Raw genomic sequence first — 18,770 nt, 5'->3', positions numbered from 1 at the left:
CGCCGTAGATTTAGCCTATATATATATATATATCGAAACAACAAAAAAATAAAAGAGTGGATTTTCATTCAGTCTCCTTCGACGAAATGGCGATGAGAGCTGCAGCTGCGAAGATTCAAGTTTGTCTAATGGAAAGTTCACGAAAGATGATGACGACGATGATTTCTCGTTACTTTAGTAGTGATGGGAGAGTTTTTAGCGAAGAAGAAAAAGCAGCTGAGAACATCTACATTAAGGTCAGCCAGTTCAGTTTGCTAATTGTTTAATTGTTTTGATTGATTTTTTTAAGAGTATTGGGGTTGTTTCATTTTTGTTTTGAAGAAAATGGAGAGAGAAAGGATTGAGAAAGCGAAGAAGAAGTTGGAGAAAGAGAAACCAGCTGCCTACAAGTACAAATCTGACAAGGTATATTTATAATAAGGTTTCTATTCACGTTTTAATTGATTTTGTGTTATTGTCGTAAAAAAGATTTGTTTTTTATATTAGATCCATTTTAGAAATACAAGTTATTTTGATCTTGTGATGGAGTAATAGCAGATTTCATCATTTGTGAGGTTACAGTTAGGAATACTATTTTATGAAAAACAAATAGTAGTATATAGGGTAATATAGATTATAGATAGGCAGTAAGTATACTATAGGATGATATAGTTTAGCAAGAAAGTTAGACTAACGGTGGTATCAATCAAAATTCGTAGAGAAAAATTTGTGCGGGTTTTGAGGGGTTTAAGGTGTATTTTTGTTGCGGTATCTATCATTATGTAATATTCAAGTGGTTGCCACAAATGGTTGGGGATGCCATGGAGGAGGGATTACTGGATTAGATTAGTTTTTGTCGTTGGTAGTGTCACTGTGTGTCTATAAAGATGAGTTTTGTAGGGGAAATGTGGATAAATGCTTATTCATATGTTGGATACACACCTCTCTATCTTATTACTTTGGTTTACATGTCACCGGAAGATAACTTTCCCCTCCATGGGCTGCTTAGCAGTATACTAGTAAATTAAATCGGCATATAAATCACCGATATTTATTCGATATTTACTTGATATTTACCGATATTTTGAACAGTATAAAAACAAAAAAAAACTAAGAAATCGGTTTTCATTCATCATCTCATTTGTTCATCATCAATGGCAATGAGAGCTGCAATTTCAAATCGCTATTCACTAAACTTATTATTAAAAGTCTCACGAAACACGATGATGATGAGGGGGGTTCTTCCTCGTTATTTCAGTAGTGATAGAAAATACTGGCAAAATAGAACGGTAATAACAAATAATAAGTTGAATGGTAAAAAAATAAAAAATAATAATTTTTATTTGTTTATTAATTGATTTATTAATTGTTTGTGTTAATTATTTTGATGAATTAGAATTCGAGGAAGCGAAGAATAAAAAAAATAGAACTACCCACTCATTATTTGGAGGCGAATTATAGAACGATGAAAGCAGTGGTGTTTTATGCACCTAATATTGCTCACATTCCTCAGTCCAAGGTGTTGCAAGAAATGGAACCTGCAGCTGGTGAAACGAGAAACAGCTGCTGAGAAAACTGATATCTCACAAGGTTTGTTGTAATCTTATATTTTTAAATATGATTTATTTGTGATATGGTTTATTAGTTAGTTTGGTTTTTGTGAGGGACAATTTGTAGAAAGGAAAATACTATAGAGATGATTATTGTGGGTTTTTATGGTGTACTATTGTCGTGGTATAAGTCTCATTTAATAAGTCACCGCAAGAAAGGCGGATTAGCTTAATCTATAATAGCCATTACCTATTTCTCAATGAAAATGAGTTTGGTTTAGGTGTGATAGACCACAATTGGAAGATACATTTCCCTTCCATGACATTGAGTTGGTCATTAATAGTGAAAAGTAGCGTTCAACACCTAGTATATCTTTGAGCCTGGTGAGTTAAACTAGTATACTACATAGCAGTGGGGGCATGAGTGGAGAATTGGAAGGGCGTGGAAAGTGGAGAGGGAGAGGGAGAGGGAGAGGGAGAGGAGTGGAGAGTGGAGAGTGGAGAGGGGGAGGGGGAGGGAGACAAAGACCTTATTACTTTGGTTTACATGTCACCGGAAGATAACTTTCCCCTCCATGACGTTGAGTTGGTCATTAATAATCAAAAGTGTTCATCAACCCCTAGTGTGGGGAACGAGGTGATGCATATAAAGGAGTGGTAGAAGAAACAGTTTAAGGGCATTGCCGATTGGTATAAAGGGACACAGATAAATGGTATAAAGGGCTTTTGAAGGAGGAGTTCCATAGCGCAGGAATTCAAAATATTGATTGGATTCTGCAAAACCTTTCGATTCATGTGTAATTGGTCTACAGGTGACGTGCATGGCTCGAGACCCATAGGTCGCATGTTCGACTCTTATACGAACACCTTTTCTTTCCCTTTTTTGTAATTATAAAATCAATCCGTTATGCTGGGGTTGGTGTTCCAACTCAGGATTGTGAGTCCAATGACCTTGACCAACTAAGCTGCTATTGTTTGCATGAAATGCTTTCACTCGTAACTTTATGTGGAACTTTATTTTACTTGAAACACCTTATATAATATATTCAAAATTGAACACTTTTCAAGGGTGGCATATTGGCAATAGTAGAGGCCCATATAGGTGGTGCACTGGTGCATTGGAGAGGTGTTTTTTGAATTTCTCCCTCATATGTGAAACTGTGAAAGTAGAGACCGATTAAGGGATCCATTAGTTATGCCCTAATGATCTTAATGTATCTTTGAACCTTGTAGATTTTGATGGCACATGAACATTTACTGCTACAATAAATAAGCAATCACCCTTTTCATGGGAATTCATATTTGGGGGTATGCACTTATTTTGCATACTAAATTAGAATTGTTGTTGCGGATATTTCACATTAGTTTCTTATAGGAACATGCGTTGTAGCATTGTGGCGTGCTTCTATGGCACCTGCTTAGTAAATCTGGTTAGCATATCTTAACTGGGTTGTGCACTTCCTCTTTTAGATGCGTACAACTATGCGAATCCTAAAACCTGGGAGGGTTATATATTTTCAAACAAAGAACACGTGGTGATAATCATGAGTAGATTGCAAGCATAGCCACGAGTTGTGCTCCTTGCAAAGGGGTACCCAACTTAGGAAATCAAAATACTTTTTGATTGACAAGAATCCACTCTCCTTAAAAGAGTAGCATATGGTGTAGTGTAGTTGTAGCTCTTCTTCCCTATGTTCTTCAATATCCTATTCCGTTCTATCTCTTGTTTTCAAGAGCCTTTACCAAGAAATTATGTATCCCGAAAGCAACCCTCCTATTCTTTCTTTCGGTCAGGTTTTACGTGGATTTTTATTACGCTCAATATGTAGTAATGCTCATAGGCATGTAAGATGCTTGTTCCCACTTGTAGGGAAAACTTTTCTTTGTGCTTGTCAATTTTCACTTTCAACTCTTGAAGAACAAGTGTTACCTCATCTTACATTTGCACAAAACGCACTTACTCTACTCTAAATATAGCCCGCTCAAAACAGACAGTTGTAGGAGGAATGCTTTGATAGTTTACTTATAATTTGTTTTGTTTTGTTTTTCTTGTTAACCCGACCGTTGCTAATGTTGGTTTTTATCTACGTAAATCTGAGAATGACTCACCAAGGCTGAAATGGACATCACTCTCCTACTTTCAATCCCTTTGATCTTTATTGTAATTTTGAATGAAAATAAATAGATATGGCAGGAGTGTGTTTTATATAGAATCTTGTGGCAGTTGTTAATTGCTTTTGTTTAACATGTAGTTATCTTTATCTGACTTTATCTTTGTTTTGGTAAATGGAATGTTGCTTCTTTCAAGTGTTTTTATGAGTCCTTGATGGTTGTTGATCCACACATAATAAAGTATGAATAATGTTCTACTTCTCAAGGGTGTTGTTCTCCTACCTGTTTGTTATTCTGCTCGTAAGTCTTAATATGCCATTGGTTGATACAACAGGAGAAAAGAATATTAAGGAGGCATTTTGTTAGACATTACGCTCAATGTAATCATGAGATTAGCCACAAAAAATAGTCTCGCATGCACTGCACACCCTATATTGACAGGTGAATCAACTGTGAAGGAACTCAGTATGCATGTCTAGGATATTGCTCTCTGCAAATCCAAAATTTTCGTTGTACTTCAAAATTGGCGAAAGCAAAACGGCAAACGAGTCCAAATAAGTAGCAAACTCGAAAGTCTGAAACCCACGGCCAGCCCAACTAGCCGCGTGCTTTATTATTATTATATATATCAGGTAACATCTCCGAACTATTAACGGATTTTAATTTTAAAATTTATATGTAGTGATAAATAGTTTTGCAGGTTAACTCCACTTGGTGTAATGTGAAAAGAGAGGGACGCGTGGTTGCAGTTAGATTAAAGGAATAATAAAAATGGATGTGTCCTGGTTGAGTGCCATTCTTGTTGGGGCAGCGGGCTGCATTGCAATTGGATACATCCTAGGTACTTCTGACTGCTGCTGCTCCTATTAGAAAACTACTTCACTGACCTTTCTGGGGGGCTTCTCGTACTAAGAAAGAAGCAACGGGGAGTAATAATAATACTACAAATAAGAAGTTGAAGTTGAGTCTTGTGGAGGTTGAAAAGCTTGCTGAGATTTTGGAAGATTTTAAAATGGTTTTGGTTGTTAAGAATGACTTAAAGATGGGCAAAGGAAAGATCGCTGCCCATGCAGTTTGTCTCATCAATCCCGCCCACTTTCGTTTTTAGGATGTTCATTTGCATTTTTTGTCTAATCATGTGTTTTTTTTGTTGTACGTCATGCGACATTGGGCCTTTATAAGAAGCTTCTTCATAGAGCACCTAAAGCCTTGAACAGGTACGCACTCGTACTACCACTATAAGAATGTTGCACCTATGTTTATTTAATTTGGTTTCAGTGCAAGTCCTTAGTTCTATTGTTTTGTTATTTGTAGGTGGGAGATGTGTGGGCAAGTGAAAGTGGTTTTGAAAAGTGAAAGTGAAGATGATTTGCTAGTGTTGCAAGTAAGTTTATATGGCGTATGCATATAGTTGAGTTGTTATTGGTGTTCTTTGACATCTGGGAGGTCCTATAGTGACCATTTTATTCTTCTTCATGCTTTCTTGGAATGGTTAGCTAATGAACACAATATTTACCCCCAGTTTGTATCCTGATAATGAAACATATTCCGAAACTTATTACAGCTTTTTAATATGTTTTAATGTCTAATAGGTCAAACACGATATGTTTCTAAATGTCGTCATGTGGTCCAACTTATTCCACTTCTGTACTAGCTCTCATCCTTTTCCTGATACAGTCGACTTGAAATATGACCTTGAACAGAAGAAAATCACTAGTTCTAATTTCATCTCATGCATATGCCATATGGTTACTAGTAATACAACTTGTACCTGTTATGTGGTTGTAAACTTCTATCAAGGAGTAAGAGCAAATTCTTAAGCTAAAATAGGAACACACTAGCAAACAAACAAGCACCATAGCAAATCATGAAATAATAGAATCTTAGATTTAATTGTTTGGATGCCATTTGTTACAGGAAAGGGCCAAATCACTGAACTTACCAACCCATATTACAATTGATGCTGGAAGAACACAGATTGCACCAAGTGAGTGGGTTTGCATGAAACTTCTTTTACAAATTTGTTCAATACATTTTGTGTGCTGGACATTGAGCTGACAGTTTTGAATTTGCTTAGAATTTATACCAGTTTTCTGAAAAATAAATAACAAGGATATATCACCGCAAAAGTAATTACATAACTTTTAGATTGATTTTTTACCTCAGTTGTGTTCTCCAACTTGATTAATATCCTTCTCTTTTTCTTTATTTTTTTATTTCCTTTTCCAGATTCGAGGACAGTGATGGCTTTGCTTGGTGAGTGGTTTACTTTTCCCATTCAAATGACACTTATTAGCTAGATCTGACTAAATGACACAAGTTCTATAGGAAGTCTTACTGTTTCAATCTGAATTGAGTTTTGTGGTAATTTTTATTGGTAATATCATTTGAATATGGAAATGTATTTGCGTTTTTGGGCAGCCACTACATTATTAAAACTTGTAGTAATCTGCTCATGCATGGTTAAGAACTGATGTATATAGGCAGTAGTACAAAAAATATGAATACTATTTGAAATAGCACCATTACATACGATGATTATGAAAATGGTAGAGATCTTTATAAGGGTGGTGGTTATTGAAAAAAAAATGGGTAGAGATCTTGATCAGATTAAAATGTGGATAGACTGTAATAATGAAGTAAATTGTACTAGGAGTATTGTTATGTACTTATGTACTCAAGGAAGATTGTGTGTGTGTGTGGGGTGGGGTTGGGGGGTAGGGACTACGGAAAAGAATGCCCAACAAACCATTGTCATGGATGCTGTAGGGCTGACATAAGCAGTGCTGAGTGAATATTTGCTTATATGACACCCCCACCACACACACACAAAGACACAGTAGTGAGGCAAAAAGAAAAAGGAAAACATTGCCATGCACCCATGCGAAGCACCTTGCAGAGCAATCATATATCTCGACTGTGGAGTGGACTCGAGGACAAAGTTTCTTCAAAAACATGGGACTGGGATTAATTTTCTTCTGATAGAGAGCGAGTCAAACACTATCTTCTTACACTGATTAGAAACAAAATTGTATTTTACAAGATGGAGACTGTGGATATTCAGGAGAGAATCTAATCAGAGATAAGAGACCACATGAATGTCTTTTTATCGTTCCTGGAAAAGATCTCCCTGTTTTTCTCCATTATTATTAGAAACAAATTAGTGTTTTGACAAGATGGAGACCATTGATATTCAGGAAAGGATCTAATCAGAGATAAGAGACCACATTAATGTGTGCCATGCAATCTTTTTATCGTTCAGTAATGGAGTTCCTCTTTTACCAGAGTAAAAAAATTAAAGGAATTTTCTCTGTTATGAAAATGATAAATATATTTATCTACAGACTCCATCCATTAAAAGAAAACACCTTTGGCTCGAATAGTGAACTCAGAGAAAGAGATGACAATATGGATAGAGCGTATAGAATGATGACCCTCATATTCATTGAGACCTCTTTAACGTTTTCTTCGTCCTTTTGCTTTGTATTTTCTTTCACTTTCATTGCAATGATATTTCTATGCTGAAAAACACGATCTCTGAAGTTCAGATTTGAGAAAAGAAAATGTTAAGTTAAGAGATTTCTTTAGGGAGAAGCTAAAGGTGGTTTACTTAGGGAGACCTATGAATAATAAAAGGTTGGCACCCAGGGCACTCGTTGAAGCTTTGACCAATGAGGGAGCTTTCCGAAGTTCACATTCATGGCTATTGATTGTCTGAAGTGGACCATTGTGGTACCACATGGTAGTTTAGAATGACACTATTGGCTTTGGTGAATATATTGACTTCTAAGGCATTCCATGTTGTGCTTATATTGTCATTGATTATGTGACAAGCATTTGAAAGATAATCTCTATAAACGATAGTCCCTACTGAATAACCTGTATGTGCTTTGACATTTCAGTGGAAATTCCCTATTTCATCTCAGAGGATCTTCGACAAGACCATTGTTGATGGTGCTTATAGGGAATTTCACTATGCTTATGGGCATTTTGTCATTGCAGGAAGCAAGTTGGTTGGACTAAAGGAGGTGTTGCACAGTTTCTTTTGCTGAATGTTTTCTGATTTGCAAGGATTGGTGTGTATAGAGATTACAGACTGATAAGTTGGGACCTAAGGTTTTTGTGGTAGGGGGTGAATCTGTGAATCTGGCTCTAATGTGTGTCTAAACCTAGTACTTCACAAAAAAAAAATTTAGAGTATAAGGTGACACCTAGTGGGCAATTAGGGCTTTGGTGGGCTATTTCTTTCGAATTGGCCTACCAGACTGAATCGCGTGGTAGGTTAGCGGAAGGGGACGTTATCAAGAAAGGCCCGGGTTTCCGTTACGCATTGTTTGTTGGTGGCTCTGCCAGGTGATAAGTGTGAAGATCTCCCACTCTCAATCGTGAAAGGGAGTTCCGGGTTCAAGGTTGACTGTTGATGCAGCTACAACCATACTGGATTCCCAGGATCCGAGATCCAATATCGAAGTTCAATGTCGAATTGGTCCAGCAGTAGGGATGATCCAGTCTTATTCTATAGCCACGTCCTAGGCACCGAAACCTGCCTTTACGATCCATCCTAGGGATGGGTGAATCATCGTATGAGGTTCCAAACCCACTCTTTTCTTTAGCTCAGAACAGGACAACTGAAATCACCCACTTTTTATATTCAATAGTAAGAGACCTATTTAAAGGTCTAGTTGATGATAAAGACGCATTTTAAGAACTTCCTTTGAAGACCTGCCTGCAAACAAGGAAGTAAACTCCCGGTCCTGCTCATGGATCAACCTTTGATGGGCCCAGCCGCCTTCAGCCTATCCCTTGCCATTCCATCGATCATGAGGTACTCCGACCAATTGTCATTCATACTTCCTTAACCCCTGCATCTCCTTTCTCTCTGCTAGATTGGTTCATGGATAGAATATCTTCATTAGATAGAAGAAGTTGAGATATCTCTATACGAAACATCCAGACTACTGCTCCGCAGTCCAAGTAGGGAATGGAAGACCATGATTATGGAAAGTCTATTAAAGAAAGAAGAGGCTTTCCCGTGGGCTGGGAAAGTAGCCGCCTCTTCACTCTCCTTCAGCCGATTCAGATCCCGAATCCTATCTCTTGGAGAGAGGTGCACAGAAGCTCTCCTTTTGACTCAGGGGGGCCTTCCACCACTTCGACTGATGCGGACGCGGTTCCCTCGTCGTGAAAGAAGTAATGAAAGGGAAGCCCCGAGTCAAACAAACCGCGTTCGTTGTTGCCTGTATAGCTTTCTAGAGCAGAGATCTAGCAACGCATTCTAGACACAGATCATTGGTATTGGATGTATCGTTAGGTTGTGCCGAGTCAAATCTGCTCTGTTTTTTTTTCCGTTGCAGAAAAGAGATCCCTTACCCCCGCTTTCAAAAATGATGAATATAAAGTCCGGGAGGCAGCAGGTACTATGGATCCTCTGACTCCCAATCGGGTTGCCTTCCTGGGTCTCGCCGGTGTTGCCTGTAGGTTGTGATGTGCCTCGAGATGGCTGTATCCTGTCCCCCTGCCGGTGGGGAATCCGCTCCCAGGTCGTCGCTCTGCTGCGTCTGGCCCGTCCTCTAGGCACCTTTGGAAGGCAGGGAGTGTGACAACGTACACGTTTCCCTTTACTCCATAGGGCCTTCTCATCAGTTGCAGGGTTTGGTGGCCCTAAATTGACTTGGCTTTGCCAAAAGGCCTCATCTCTAGAAGCCCGGCTCGCGAGGCGTCCCTCTCGCAGTAGGGAATCTCCCCTCGCCTGCTCTTGTGACATGCTATGTTTCCCTCTCCACTCCCAAGTAAAGGGTGAGTCCCATCGTCAGTTTGTGGATCGCGGTCTCACGACTAATCCCTACAGGTGCCCGTAGTAGGCCGGCCACCCTACCTAAACCAATCATCATATCGGTCCCTAGGCCCCATTGCTGGAAAGGCTTCGGCTTCAAAACCGTGACGGGGAGCTTCCGCCTCATCACGGCTCCTCTCGGGATGGAGGTAGGCCCAGCCCTGGCTGGCTTGTGCGGTTAAAGGTTGTTGTAGATGACCTCATAATAAAATAAGAAATCTGACCCTACCCCGGTCAAAAGGACTAATCTTGATGATCTTGATCAGTTCCAGCTTAGTTTTGTTGAGAGTTATCTTTCTGGACCGGACCTGTTTGTAGACCGTCTCCTGAAAGACCTGCTTATCCTGCATGTGGTTTTGGGCCCCCCACTCATTCAATCACTTGCTTGTGATTGCAGCCGCCCCCGAAGGAGAGACGAAAAGCGAAAGCTCACTTTCGCCCTAATTTGAGTAGTCTTGATAAGTAAAGAGCAGGGAGAGGAAGCGCTTTGGGCTCCCGTTCATGTGACGAACATCGTTACGTTAGGTCCCGAATTCTGCGAACCACGGATCTAGACCAAGATCTCCATTACGTCCGTCACGATATATCGATCCGAGAACTTACTTTCAGTTGTAAGTCATCCATTCTGCTCCTATCTAAAGTGATGCTAGGCTGCTTCACACAGGTGCGCTTTTCGGCCACATGATGAACATGTTTTGAGCTAACTGCATGTCGAAGCACTTAAAGCGGAGCTTGTGGTCACTCGTTCCTCACTTGTTCCAATCCGAGTAAAGAGCTTCAGATCCGATTCTACACTACATACGATATTCCATTCCGGCCCTCACTAGCTCTTCGCTTGGTTGTACAAGGAGCATGCCCGCCCTTTAATATAAATAAGGGGGCTACTACGCCTCACAAGACTTACATCACCACCTGAGCTTAAGCTACCGGCGGTTTAGGCAAGCTGAAGGAAGTGGGTCAAATGCCATTTCTGTAGTATAGGATTCAGTGTTCAAGGGCTCAGTAGGGAAGCAGAGTCGGTTTGTTAGCGCCTTCCGGAGTTTTCTAGTCTTCTCTCCGTCCCGATTGCCGCTAGTCAGTAGCTCGCTTCCGGAGAAACTACATTCAACAGGAGAAACTCAACTTTGAATAGAAAATAGAAGGATCAGTGCCCGTAGCAGTCCTTCCATTAGGTTATGATGGTCGTGATGAGCTCTACTTGAAAGAAAATCAATAAGGAATCTTTTACTAGCGCTTGCGTACCAAGGTAACAAGAAACCTATTGCTGGATTGAATCCTTTTGCTCCTTTTCAAGGGGAGCTAATGCTTGTTGGGTATTTTTGTTTGCCACTTCTTCACTGCCGTCACTAGCCCTAAAAGAGAATTCCTGGGGGCGTAGTCGTGGTTTTCCCGGTGTTTTTTCTCTTTTTTCCTTCCCGAACTCTCTCTTTTTGCACCGTTTTATCCGAAGCTTTAATCGGCTTATCCGACACCTAGAGTATTTAAGTGAGTCTCTCTTCGTTGACTAAAAGAGAATGCAATGCCTTTTTGATTCTGAGTTTCTTTGCGGTAGAAGGCATCCAATATATAGGAGGGTTTCGAAGATCAGGAAAAAGGAAGGCCCTTTCTTGGATCAGCTAAGAAGGGCCCGTTTTCGCATCCGGTGAACCTGACGGTACTACACTAGATATCAGATAAACCTTAAATCCACATTGGAAGCATCGGGATAAAGAATAAAGGAATTTAAGCTCGATTAAGCACAGACGGCTCCTTGCTTTGAAAGGATACCTCACTTTAAGGATTGTGCGGGAACTTGGATACCATAAGCAGCTGGGAACTAGAAGTAGAAAACTGATATAGGTCCAGTGAGCAGTGAGCGTGCCTTCTTTTTTCTACAGAAAGGAGGCTAGGCTAGCTGGGGTTTGAACTCAATCGTCCGAGACAGAACCCGTAGTGGAGTCTCGTCGTAGTGCTTTCATCAGGCCCGGCCCGAGCTCAATCCCCCACTGCCCCAGGCTGATCCAATCAATCGATTTAAAGCTCTGCTAATCCAAAGCTATCTGTTTCAAGCTCTCCAGTGGAGGGAAGAGCCCCAATGAGTGAACTTCTCGTTGAATCATCTGCTTGGGGAGGTGGGTGGGGGCGGATACAGCAGCTTCAGAAGCAGTAATAGGAACTACTGACCCATTAGCGAGCCCAACTACTAGATTCAATTCCTTGTCTTCCAGCATCAACTACTCCTTCCGAACCCGGCCATCCATTTATCCATCTCCAGACTCAAGCCATTTACCCGAACCAACTGCGTTTCTTCCACTCCAAGCCCAGCTCTTTATCCCTCTCAATGCCTTGCAAGGCCCAATGAAAGCTATCGGAGCCCTATGAGGTAAGGAAGCCCTCCATCGAGAGAAGGTAAGCAAGCAGACTCCGCCAATTCCTAGCTAGGTTCGAACCAGTTAAGCATCTCCATTCGAGGGCGAATACCAACAAAATCTATTTTTGGCTCCTGCGCCAGCCAGCTAACCATCATCTTTGTCTCCCGATCCCTCCCTCTTCTCCTGATGACGGAAATGACTCCACTAGTCCACCAGAGGCAATGATCAAAATCGTGTATAAAAGAGGAAAAGGGCCTTCAACCGATGATCCCAGGCACCATCCATCTCTTGATTCTCCTGGCAAAAGCGGATATTTCTATGCATTCCTCTGCCAAGTCCAGTTCCTCTCAGTCTCTCGATTCCATCGGCCAGGTCTCTATTCCGATTCAAGCTCATCCATTCCTCCAAGAGCTATCCGTCTATTCGAAGGAATGAAAGCTCAACCGGAACTGCAAACGCTAGATTCAAGTCCTTGCCATCCACCACCAGTGGGAGAGGCAGAACAATGAATCAATTTGCTAGATCCAATGGTTTCTCGGGCGATCCCATTTCCACCTATCGAAGCTCAACCAAGTGAGGCCCTTCCACCGGATCCGTTCAAAGCTTTCCTTCGGGTCAAACGAACAAGCGACTCTCGTTCCAATGATTCACCTGGTACTCTCCACCAGTTGTGGATCCGAAGCCAGCCCACCTCATGTTCCCATCCATGGATCCAAGCCTTAAACTACTCATTCATCTGGCTACCGATCAAAGGGAAGGCGCTCAGTTCAAGCCAATCCTGCTCATTCAATCCGACTTCGCCATTCCACTAGGGAACCTCAAAACTGGAGCCAAAGCGAAGCCTTGACCAGATTGTCATTGTCATCGGAGCAGATAGAAGGAAATCTCTTAGACTGCCATCTTTCTTTAATAAGAAATGGATTTTTAGCTGCCAGAAGGTCCCAACACCTTACTGACCTCTCGAACGACGATTGACGGCTAAGCAACCAAGCTACGGAAGACCTTCCATCTAAAGCAGCAGAATTAAGCCAAGCCTTTTTAGTCCTTTCTTGAGGCAATCCCTGAATGAAATGAGCTCTCTCGGGCAGCTGACGGCTGTTTTCATTCACAGCTTTCCTCCGCTCGTTCTGAGCATACGCCTGGTCGTTGAATTGGAAGAATGGACTGCCACCCGTGGGCTCTTTTCTAAAGATTCCATTCTCAATTATAAGGAGAGGTTGTTTACTGAGAGATCTCTGTTCGAAGCCTGAAGTGAAAATCAGCCATTGGCAGCCCAAAAGGCGGCTTCCGGGGCCTTATACCAGTCAAAGAAAAAGCAGAAATCGCATCCGCGCATGCAAGCTCAAGCCTGAAAGCCAAGGCTTTAGCCGTTGTTCCCTATTCCTTATTACGTTCGGTCCCCTAAGCTCACTTAAGAAGCTACACACATTGGTCTCTTTTATCACTAAATTCATTTCTACTAAAGATAAATGGCCATAGAGGGGGAATCCTGAACTACAGGAAAAAAGGAGAGCTACTTGCCGAAAGGAAGAAGAAAAAAGCTTTCGCATGTAGTCACTCAAATTTTATTTACTTTACGTAAGCCTGTTAGTGCAACTCAGCTGGAAGAGATTTTAAGCGAGAGGCAGTACTGAACCGAGCCACATCGAAGTTAGTTCCCCTCAAAGCCTTCTTCCGAACTTGCCAACAAGTGCTTATGAAAGCGGTCGGTCTCTATCAAGCGCTAGAGACAACAGGGGCTTGGGGCAGGAAGATTGATAGACACAGAAAGAGAAGATCTAGATTTCAAAGAAGAGAAGCGAAAGCCGCTCACAAATGCTAAATTGGGGAGCAGAAGCCACTCGCTTCACTAAGGGCAAGGAGCAAAAACCACTCAATTCTTTGTGAAATTAAGGAGAGCAGCCAGCCCTTTCTTATTCTATTAATTATTAGCGGGTAGGTGAAACTTTTTCCTGAAGCATAGATGAGATTAGAGATGAAAAAGACGCTAGCATTAGCAGAAGATCATTGATCATACTTTCTTGCCTTAGCCACTATTGAGTAAGAGGGATTTCTACATGCCTTAGATCACTATCGAGGAAGAGAAACTCATAGCACAGACGATCCTTACCCGTGAAGGTAGTTTACTTGCTTACTTGTTAAAGTAAGGAAGAAACAGTACCTGTTGTTACCAAAACGGAGTCTCAAACTTTTATCGCACTGGTCTTAAAAACTTCATTCTCGTATTTTCAGGCAGAGCACCAGTAAAAGACCACCTAGAGGCCTATGAAAGTCACGAAAAGTCTGCTAATAGAGTAGAGCTCATTTGTAGACAGAACAGTGGGTAACTTCCTCAAGAGAGAGAGCAAGGCGAGGTGTGTCTCTTTTCTTTATGCTGCTATTTCCGAGCGTGTTTCAGCGGGGGGACCTTTTCGTTCATCGGTACACTCAGACCTAGAAGATAATACCTAGGGGGAAATCTTGAATCAGTGAATACTTAGCCAGGAATGCTAGATCCGGACAAGAGGGCAGGGGTAAGAGTCTATCCGAAAGCTGACTGCGTTTGCTTAACATTCCGATATTGACAATCTTAGCTTTCTGAGGGAAAGAGAACCTGGCCCAAAAAGAGAGGTTAGCGATATCCGATATCAAATAGATAGGGAAAGAAACCCTGGCCTAACAAGATAGATTCTCGGTGTTTGAGGAAGCGGTGCGGTGGCTGTGAAAGCTGAATGCCTGTTGTCGTGCCTCTGTTGTGCTGGCTCTCTCTCTCCGGTTGGTCAGTCAAGAATGCCTTCCTATTTTCGGTATGTATCTCTGTCGTGCTGTAGCTATCTCTATCATGTCTAGCTATTTTAGTAATAAGGGAAAGCTAGCCAACTTAGAAGGGTATAACAGCGTGGCATAGGATAGGGAGGAGCTGAACATGTGAAGCGAGTTCTATCCTGTTTTCAAAACATTTTTCCTAGGTTGGAAGCCATTCATGGGCGTAGGCTTACCTAACGGCCTTTCTGATAGTATAGTCAAGACTCTGCTTGATGGTCGGCCTTCAAAGTATAGGTAATATTTTTAAAGCTATAAGTAGGTTACTTATCTTGCCAAACTAAACTATCTCCGCCACATGCCAACGATGGCGCAATGCTATTGACCACTTGCTTATTCTCTTAAAGTCTTACCTGGAGTTGCTTTCGATGGCCAAGGCACATTACAGCTTTCAATGACTCGTGACAAAGGAAGGTTCGAGAGAGCCATCAAATATCTGGCACTGGACTAAAGTCTTTTTTTTTCTTTATTATAACTGTCTTTTAGGGTCCCTCCTTTTTTTTTCATCCGTTAAGTAAGACCTAGCTCCCATTCTTTATCACCAGGCCAGCTTTCCTCCGGGCGGTCTAATAGCTTACTAGCCGCTCTGGAATAGCTCGCCGCCTCTTTTGTTTCCGTCCTATTGCTCGCCTTCAACACTTCTGCCTTACCCTGTGCTTAGCTACCCTTATTCTCAGGAAAGGCCTGCCTGCTATCTTGAGTATTGAAACTTGCCTAAAAGGCCTTCGCCTCTCTGAAATTTGCTTTATCCTTAACTACTGGGCGTGGCCTTTGTTACTGACCTTCGAATATACTCCTTGTTAGAAAGTCTTACGGTATATGAATCTGCGTATTCTGCATTAGCCTTATGGACACCGGAAGCCTCAGCCCGTTCAGCCTCCGTTCCTGAAATGAGAGCGAAGCTAAAAACAAGGAAGAAAATAGTTACATTCATACGGCGGGACCTAACCTCGTCGCCTCAAGGGCTCTAAACGTAAACTCTACTCGCTGGATCAAACTCCAATTTAGAATAATTACACTAACGTTCAATCCCTAAGCTGAGTTGGCTTGTTTCGTGCCTTGAGGCCCTGCGATGGATGGAGATGCTAAAGGCGTTCGCCAATTCTAAGCAAAGAATATAGGCGAAAACCTTGGCTTGAAGAATCCGTTTTGGAGTTCCAGCTGCGTAAGAGAGAATTGCCCCCATCGTCTAGTGGTTTAGGACATCTCTTTTTCAAGGAGGCAGCGGGGATTCGACTTCCCCTGGGGGTACTACGAAAGGAAGTTGATCAAGAAGTCTAAAATCGATTCTTCCTGGGTCGATTCCCGAGTGGAAACAGACTGTAAATTCGTTGGCGTTTACGCTGGTTCAAATCCAGCTCAATAGCCGATCCATCATGAGATTCTATAAGAAATGGGTTCTCCGGAAACAAGCTATTTAGTTATTGCCGTAGGAATCATAAAATCAATTTTATATACTGTCTGAAATACAGATAGATTTCGAAGCTGCTCTGAGATATCGGAATGTTAAGCAAATGTATATTGATAACTTAGCTGCTTTTTTCTTAGCTGCTTTTTCTGAGTTCAATGCCCGGCTGGAGCCAACGACAGGACTATGAAAGGATGTTATTTAGAAAGGCTAGAAGCCCATTTCATTTCATTTCTCCTAAGAAGAAATCTGTAGTTTGAAGACTCTAACGATAGTCAAGCCAGCCCATGAAACGAGCTATATGCCCATTTCTCCTTAGACTTTGATTACGTTTGAGGAGTCTAACTTGAGATTGTGCATGGAAGGAAGAAACCGTGTTCTTGGCCAGAATCATAGGCGTGGGAACAATAAGTAGCTTCTACAGGGAACCGAACGGGCTATAGCAAAGCTAACCGAAGTAGTAAGTCTCGCAGCTGAAGTCATTCTAAGAGGCTCAAAGCATTCCTTGCGAAAAGAGAGATATCGCAACTATTGCATTCACTCACTTCATTAAGGTGTAGTTCTTCGGTGCCGTTGAGCTCCGCTCGTCTGCTTCTTCGTTTAGAGCATTTCATTTAAGGATTTGTTGAGGAGATTTCACTTAATGGAAAATACAACTAGATCTCAGTAGCGCTATAATATGATATGACCCGGGCAAGGACCAGAGCTCCTATTGACAGATGGCTTCATGGCTTCCACTCCGATGCAAGAAAAAAGCTGGCGCAGTCGATTAAGCGACTTCTGGATAATTCGATTTTAGCATAATAATCTGTTTAGAATGGAAGAAAAAAAGGCCTGTTTCAACCCTGCTCAACCAAGATTTCTCTTCCAGATGCTAGGCCAATCAAGAGCAATGAATGCAAGTAGGTAAACAAAGCATATACCTTTCTTTCTATCGGCAGAATTCCTCTTTCTTTGGTGAATCTAAGTCATTCAGCCTCTATCAAAAGGAGAGGGGGCCTTTACCGGCGTTGTGTCAAGCTTACCTTCAGAACATGTAATTGGAAGAGTTTCCAACATTCCGGCTGTCTATCATTAGTATAGCTTTGAAACGGCTATAACAGCATACTTACACTCGTTCTTATCATGAAAAAGAAAGCTCAGCTTCACCTATGATTTAGCTACTAGCGAAAGTGCTTTTTTCTTCCTTTCTAGTAATTAAAGCGAGCTAGCTTTCTAGCAATTAAAGCAGCCCCCTATTAGTAAAGAAAGCCTAAAGCCTTTAGCCCCTCCTATCTATCCGCTATCCGTTTTCTTGCATTGCCCTAATCAAAGTCAAAGCGCCAGCTTATTTTGAATGGGTAGACTCTGAAGTCGCAGCTAAAGCAAGAGGTCCTAGATAAAACGAATCTGCATCAACAGGCGCGCAAGCTTAAGTATAAGCTGTTTCACAAGCGAACTCCGACGACGTATAAATATCCCGACCCACATCTAAATCCGAATCAGAAGCCGAAACAGACGCAACTGCCACTAAAGCAGATTCAGTCTTGTCTACTGCCAAGGAAGGCACGGAAGGAAGCATCTATTCCTGAACCAGCGGATTCAGCTTTTACCAACCCAAGAGAAAAGGAAGAAGAGGAATGGCAGGCTAACGCAGCTAAGCTGTAAAGAAGCAAAGGCAAGGGAACAAACCGTTAGAGAGGCTGTTCCAGGTCTAGAAGCAAAGGTCGGTGTGAAAGGCTGGCTTTAGTGCCTCTTTCTTAGGTACTCAATTTCATAATAGTTTAAAGAAGGGTCTTTCTGACCAACAATCTAGTTTTCCCGAAACGAGCGAGCATACGACATATGCAGAAGAATGAGCTTCAGGATTAGCCTCAGCTTAATCTAGGGCTGAAGTTGTTGAAGCTAGGGCTAGAGCTTAGTTTGAATAGAGGACAGTGGCGGCTGGCTCGGGTTAAGGTCAGAGCGCGTGGAAAAGGAAGTCTCATAATAACATAGATGGAGGAGACCGATAGATGAGAAGGCTCGGTTTCCGCTCCAAAAGAAAGGCATCGGTAAGCCCCCAGCTGGTTGGGCTAGGGTGTGGTCTCAATTCCCCCAAGTCTAAAGCCAAAGAAAGGTACGCAGAAAGATCCTCAGTTTAAGACGCAACCATTGTATCAAACGCTATTTCAGAAGTAGAAGAGGTGTTGGGCCCTGAAGAAGATGATATAGATAGAGAGTCATCCGAAGCGGAACAAGGCTCGGTAACGGAGCTAAGCTCAACTTAGGGCATTAGAAAGAAGCGCTTTAAATGCGATGCGCATTTAAATAAAGTTGAAATGGGCTGCTTGCTGTTCGCGGTATCGCCGGATCGATCCGCGCAATTGCTTTTTCTTTGTTCTTGGCTACTGCTTTGATTCGGTTAACTATTGCGAATTTCTTCATTGAATGAAAGACCTTCCCGACGAAAAAAAGGTCTGTCCCAGAACCAAGAAGGCAAATTTAACAATTCCAGAAGATTGTTGAGGAAAAGAAGTTTGAGCTCTCTCTTTCATCCAACAGAAAGATATGCTGAAAGAGGCCGCCCTGAAGCTGGTGAAAATGGGGCCGTAGATCATGACCATAGCTTTCTTTCCTCGCAGCACCGAACTCTAAGCGTTCTGAAGAATTGTTGGGGACAGACAGCACCCTTTTTTGTGGCTTGTGAGCTCCTTTCCACATCTAGGTCGTCTGACCTTGCCCAAATGAACGATCTTTATCCTAGGTCCAAGTTT

The 18,770-nt window shown here is 41.9% G+C and overlaps 2 protein-coding genes and 2 long non-coding RNA genes across 5 annotated transcripts in view; 3 read left to right on the top strand and 1 right to left on the bottom strand.

Moving 5' to 3' along the window:
- The first annotated feature begins 24 nt into the window (after positions 1-24).
- Positions 25-1,569, top strand: LOC147494866 (uncharacterized). Of its 2 annotated transcripts, none has more exons than XM_086569345.1 (3): positions 25-236; positions 322-405; positions 1,493-1,569. In XM_086569345.1, exons 1-3 carry the CDS (start codon positions 87-89, stop codon positions 1,547-1,549), a joined length of 291 nt encoding a protein of 96 aa, XP_086425471.1. In that variant the 5' UTR covers positions 25-86; the 3' UTR covers positions 1,550-1,569. The 2 variants fall into 2 exon arrangements, with proteins under 2 accessions (XP_086425471.1, XP_086425470.1); XM_086569344.1 differs by having other exon boundaries at positions 27-236; positions 1,376-1,569.
- A 1,504-nt stretch (positions 1,570-3,073) lies between these two features.
- On the top strand, positions 3,074-4,654 carry LOC147494865 (uncharacterized). The gene is made up of 2 exons (XR_015200250.1): positions 3,074-4,273; positions 4,342-4,654. It is a non-coding gene; the product is annotated as an uncharacterized LOC147494865 (long non-coding RNA).
- Positions 4,654-18,770, top strand: part of LOC147494863 (uncharacterized) — a 37,188-nt gene continuing 23,071 nt past the window's right edge. The window contains exons 1-5 of the mRNA XM_086568268.1: positions 4,654-4,713; positions 4,788-4,858; positions 4,956-5,025; positions 5,559-5,628; positions 5,871-5,897. Of these exons, the coding sequence (XP_086424394.1) occupies positions 4,654-4,713; positions 4,788-4,858; positions 4,956-5,025; positions 5,559-5,628; positions 5,871-5,897 (298 nt within the window). The remainder of the gene's footprint in view (positions 4,714-4,787; positions 4,859-4,955; positions 5,026-5,558; positions 5,629-5,870; positions 5,898-18,770) is intronic.
- On the bottom strand, positions 8,928-17,739 carry LOC147494864 (uncharacterized). The gene is made up of 2 exons (XR_015200251.1): positions 14,475-17,739; positions 8,928-14,418 (listed from the first exon to the last, which is right to left on the bottom strand). It is a non-coding gene; the product is annotated as an uncharacterized LOC147494864 (long non-coding RNA).

This window comes from Coptis chinensis, chromosome 6, assembly GCF_015680905.1.
Source record: "Coptis chinensis isolate HL-2020 chromosome 6, ASM1568090v1, whole genome shotgun sequence".
Lineage (NCBI taxonomy): Eukaryota > Viridiplantae > Streptophyta > Magnoliopsida > Ranunculales > Ranunculaceae > Coptis > Coptis chinensis.
The sequence above is the reverse complement of the archived record's forward strand: the minus strand, read 5'-3'. Positions and strand labels throughout refer to the sequence as shown.

Bases quoted from the DNA above. Each gene is read 5' to 3' on its own strand.
- LOC147494866 (XM_086569344.1), top strand. From the start codon at position 87: ATGGCGATGAGAGCTGCAGCTGCGAAGATTCAAGTTTGTCTAATGGAA. The intron at 237-321 runs GTCAGCCAGTTC...TTTGTTTTGAAG, and splicing joins CTGAGAACATCTACATTAAG to AAAATGGAGAGAGAAAGGAT. The intron at 406-1,375 runs GTATATTTATAA...TTGATGAATTAG, and splicing joins ACAAGTACAAATCTGACAAG to AATTCGAGGAAGCGAAGAAT.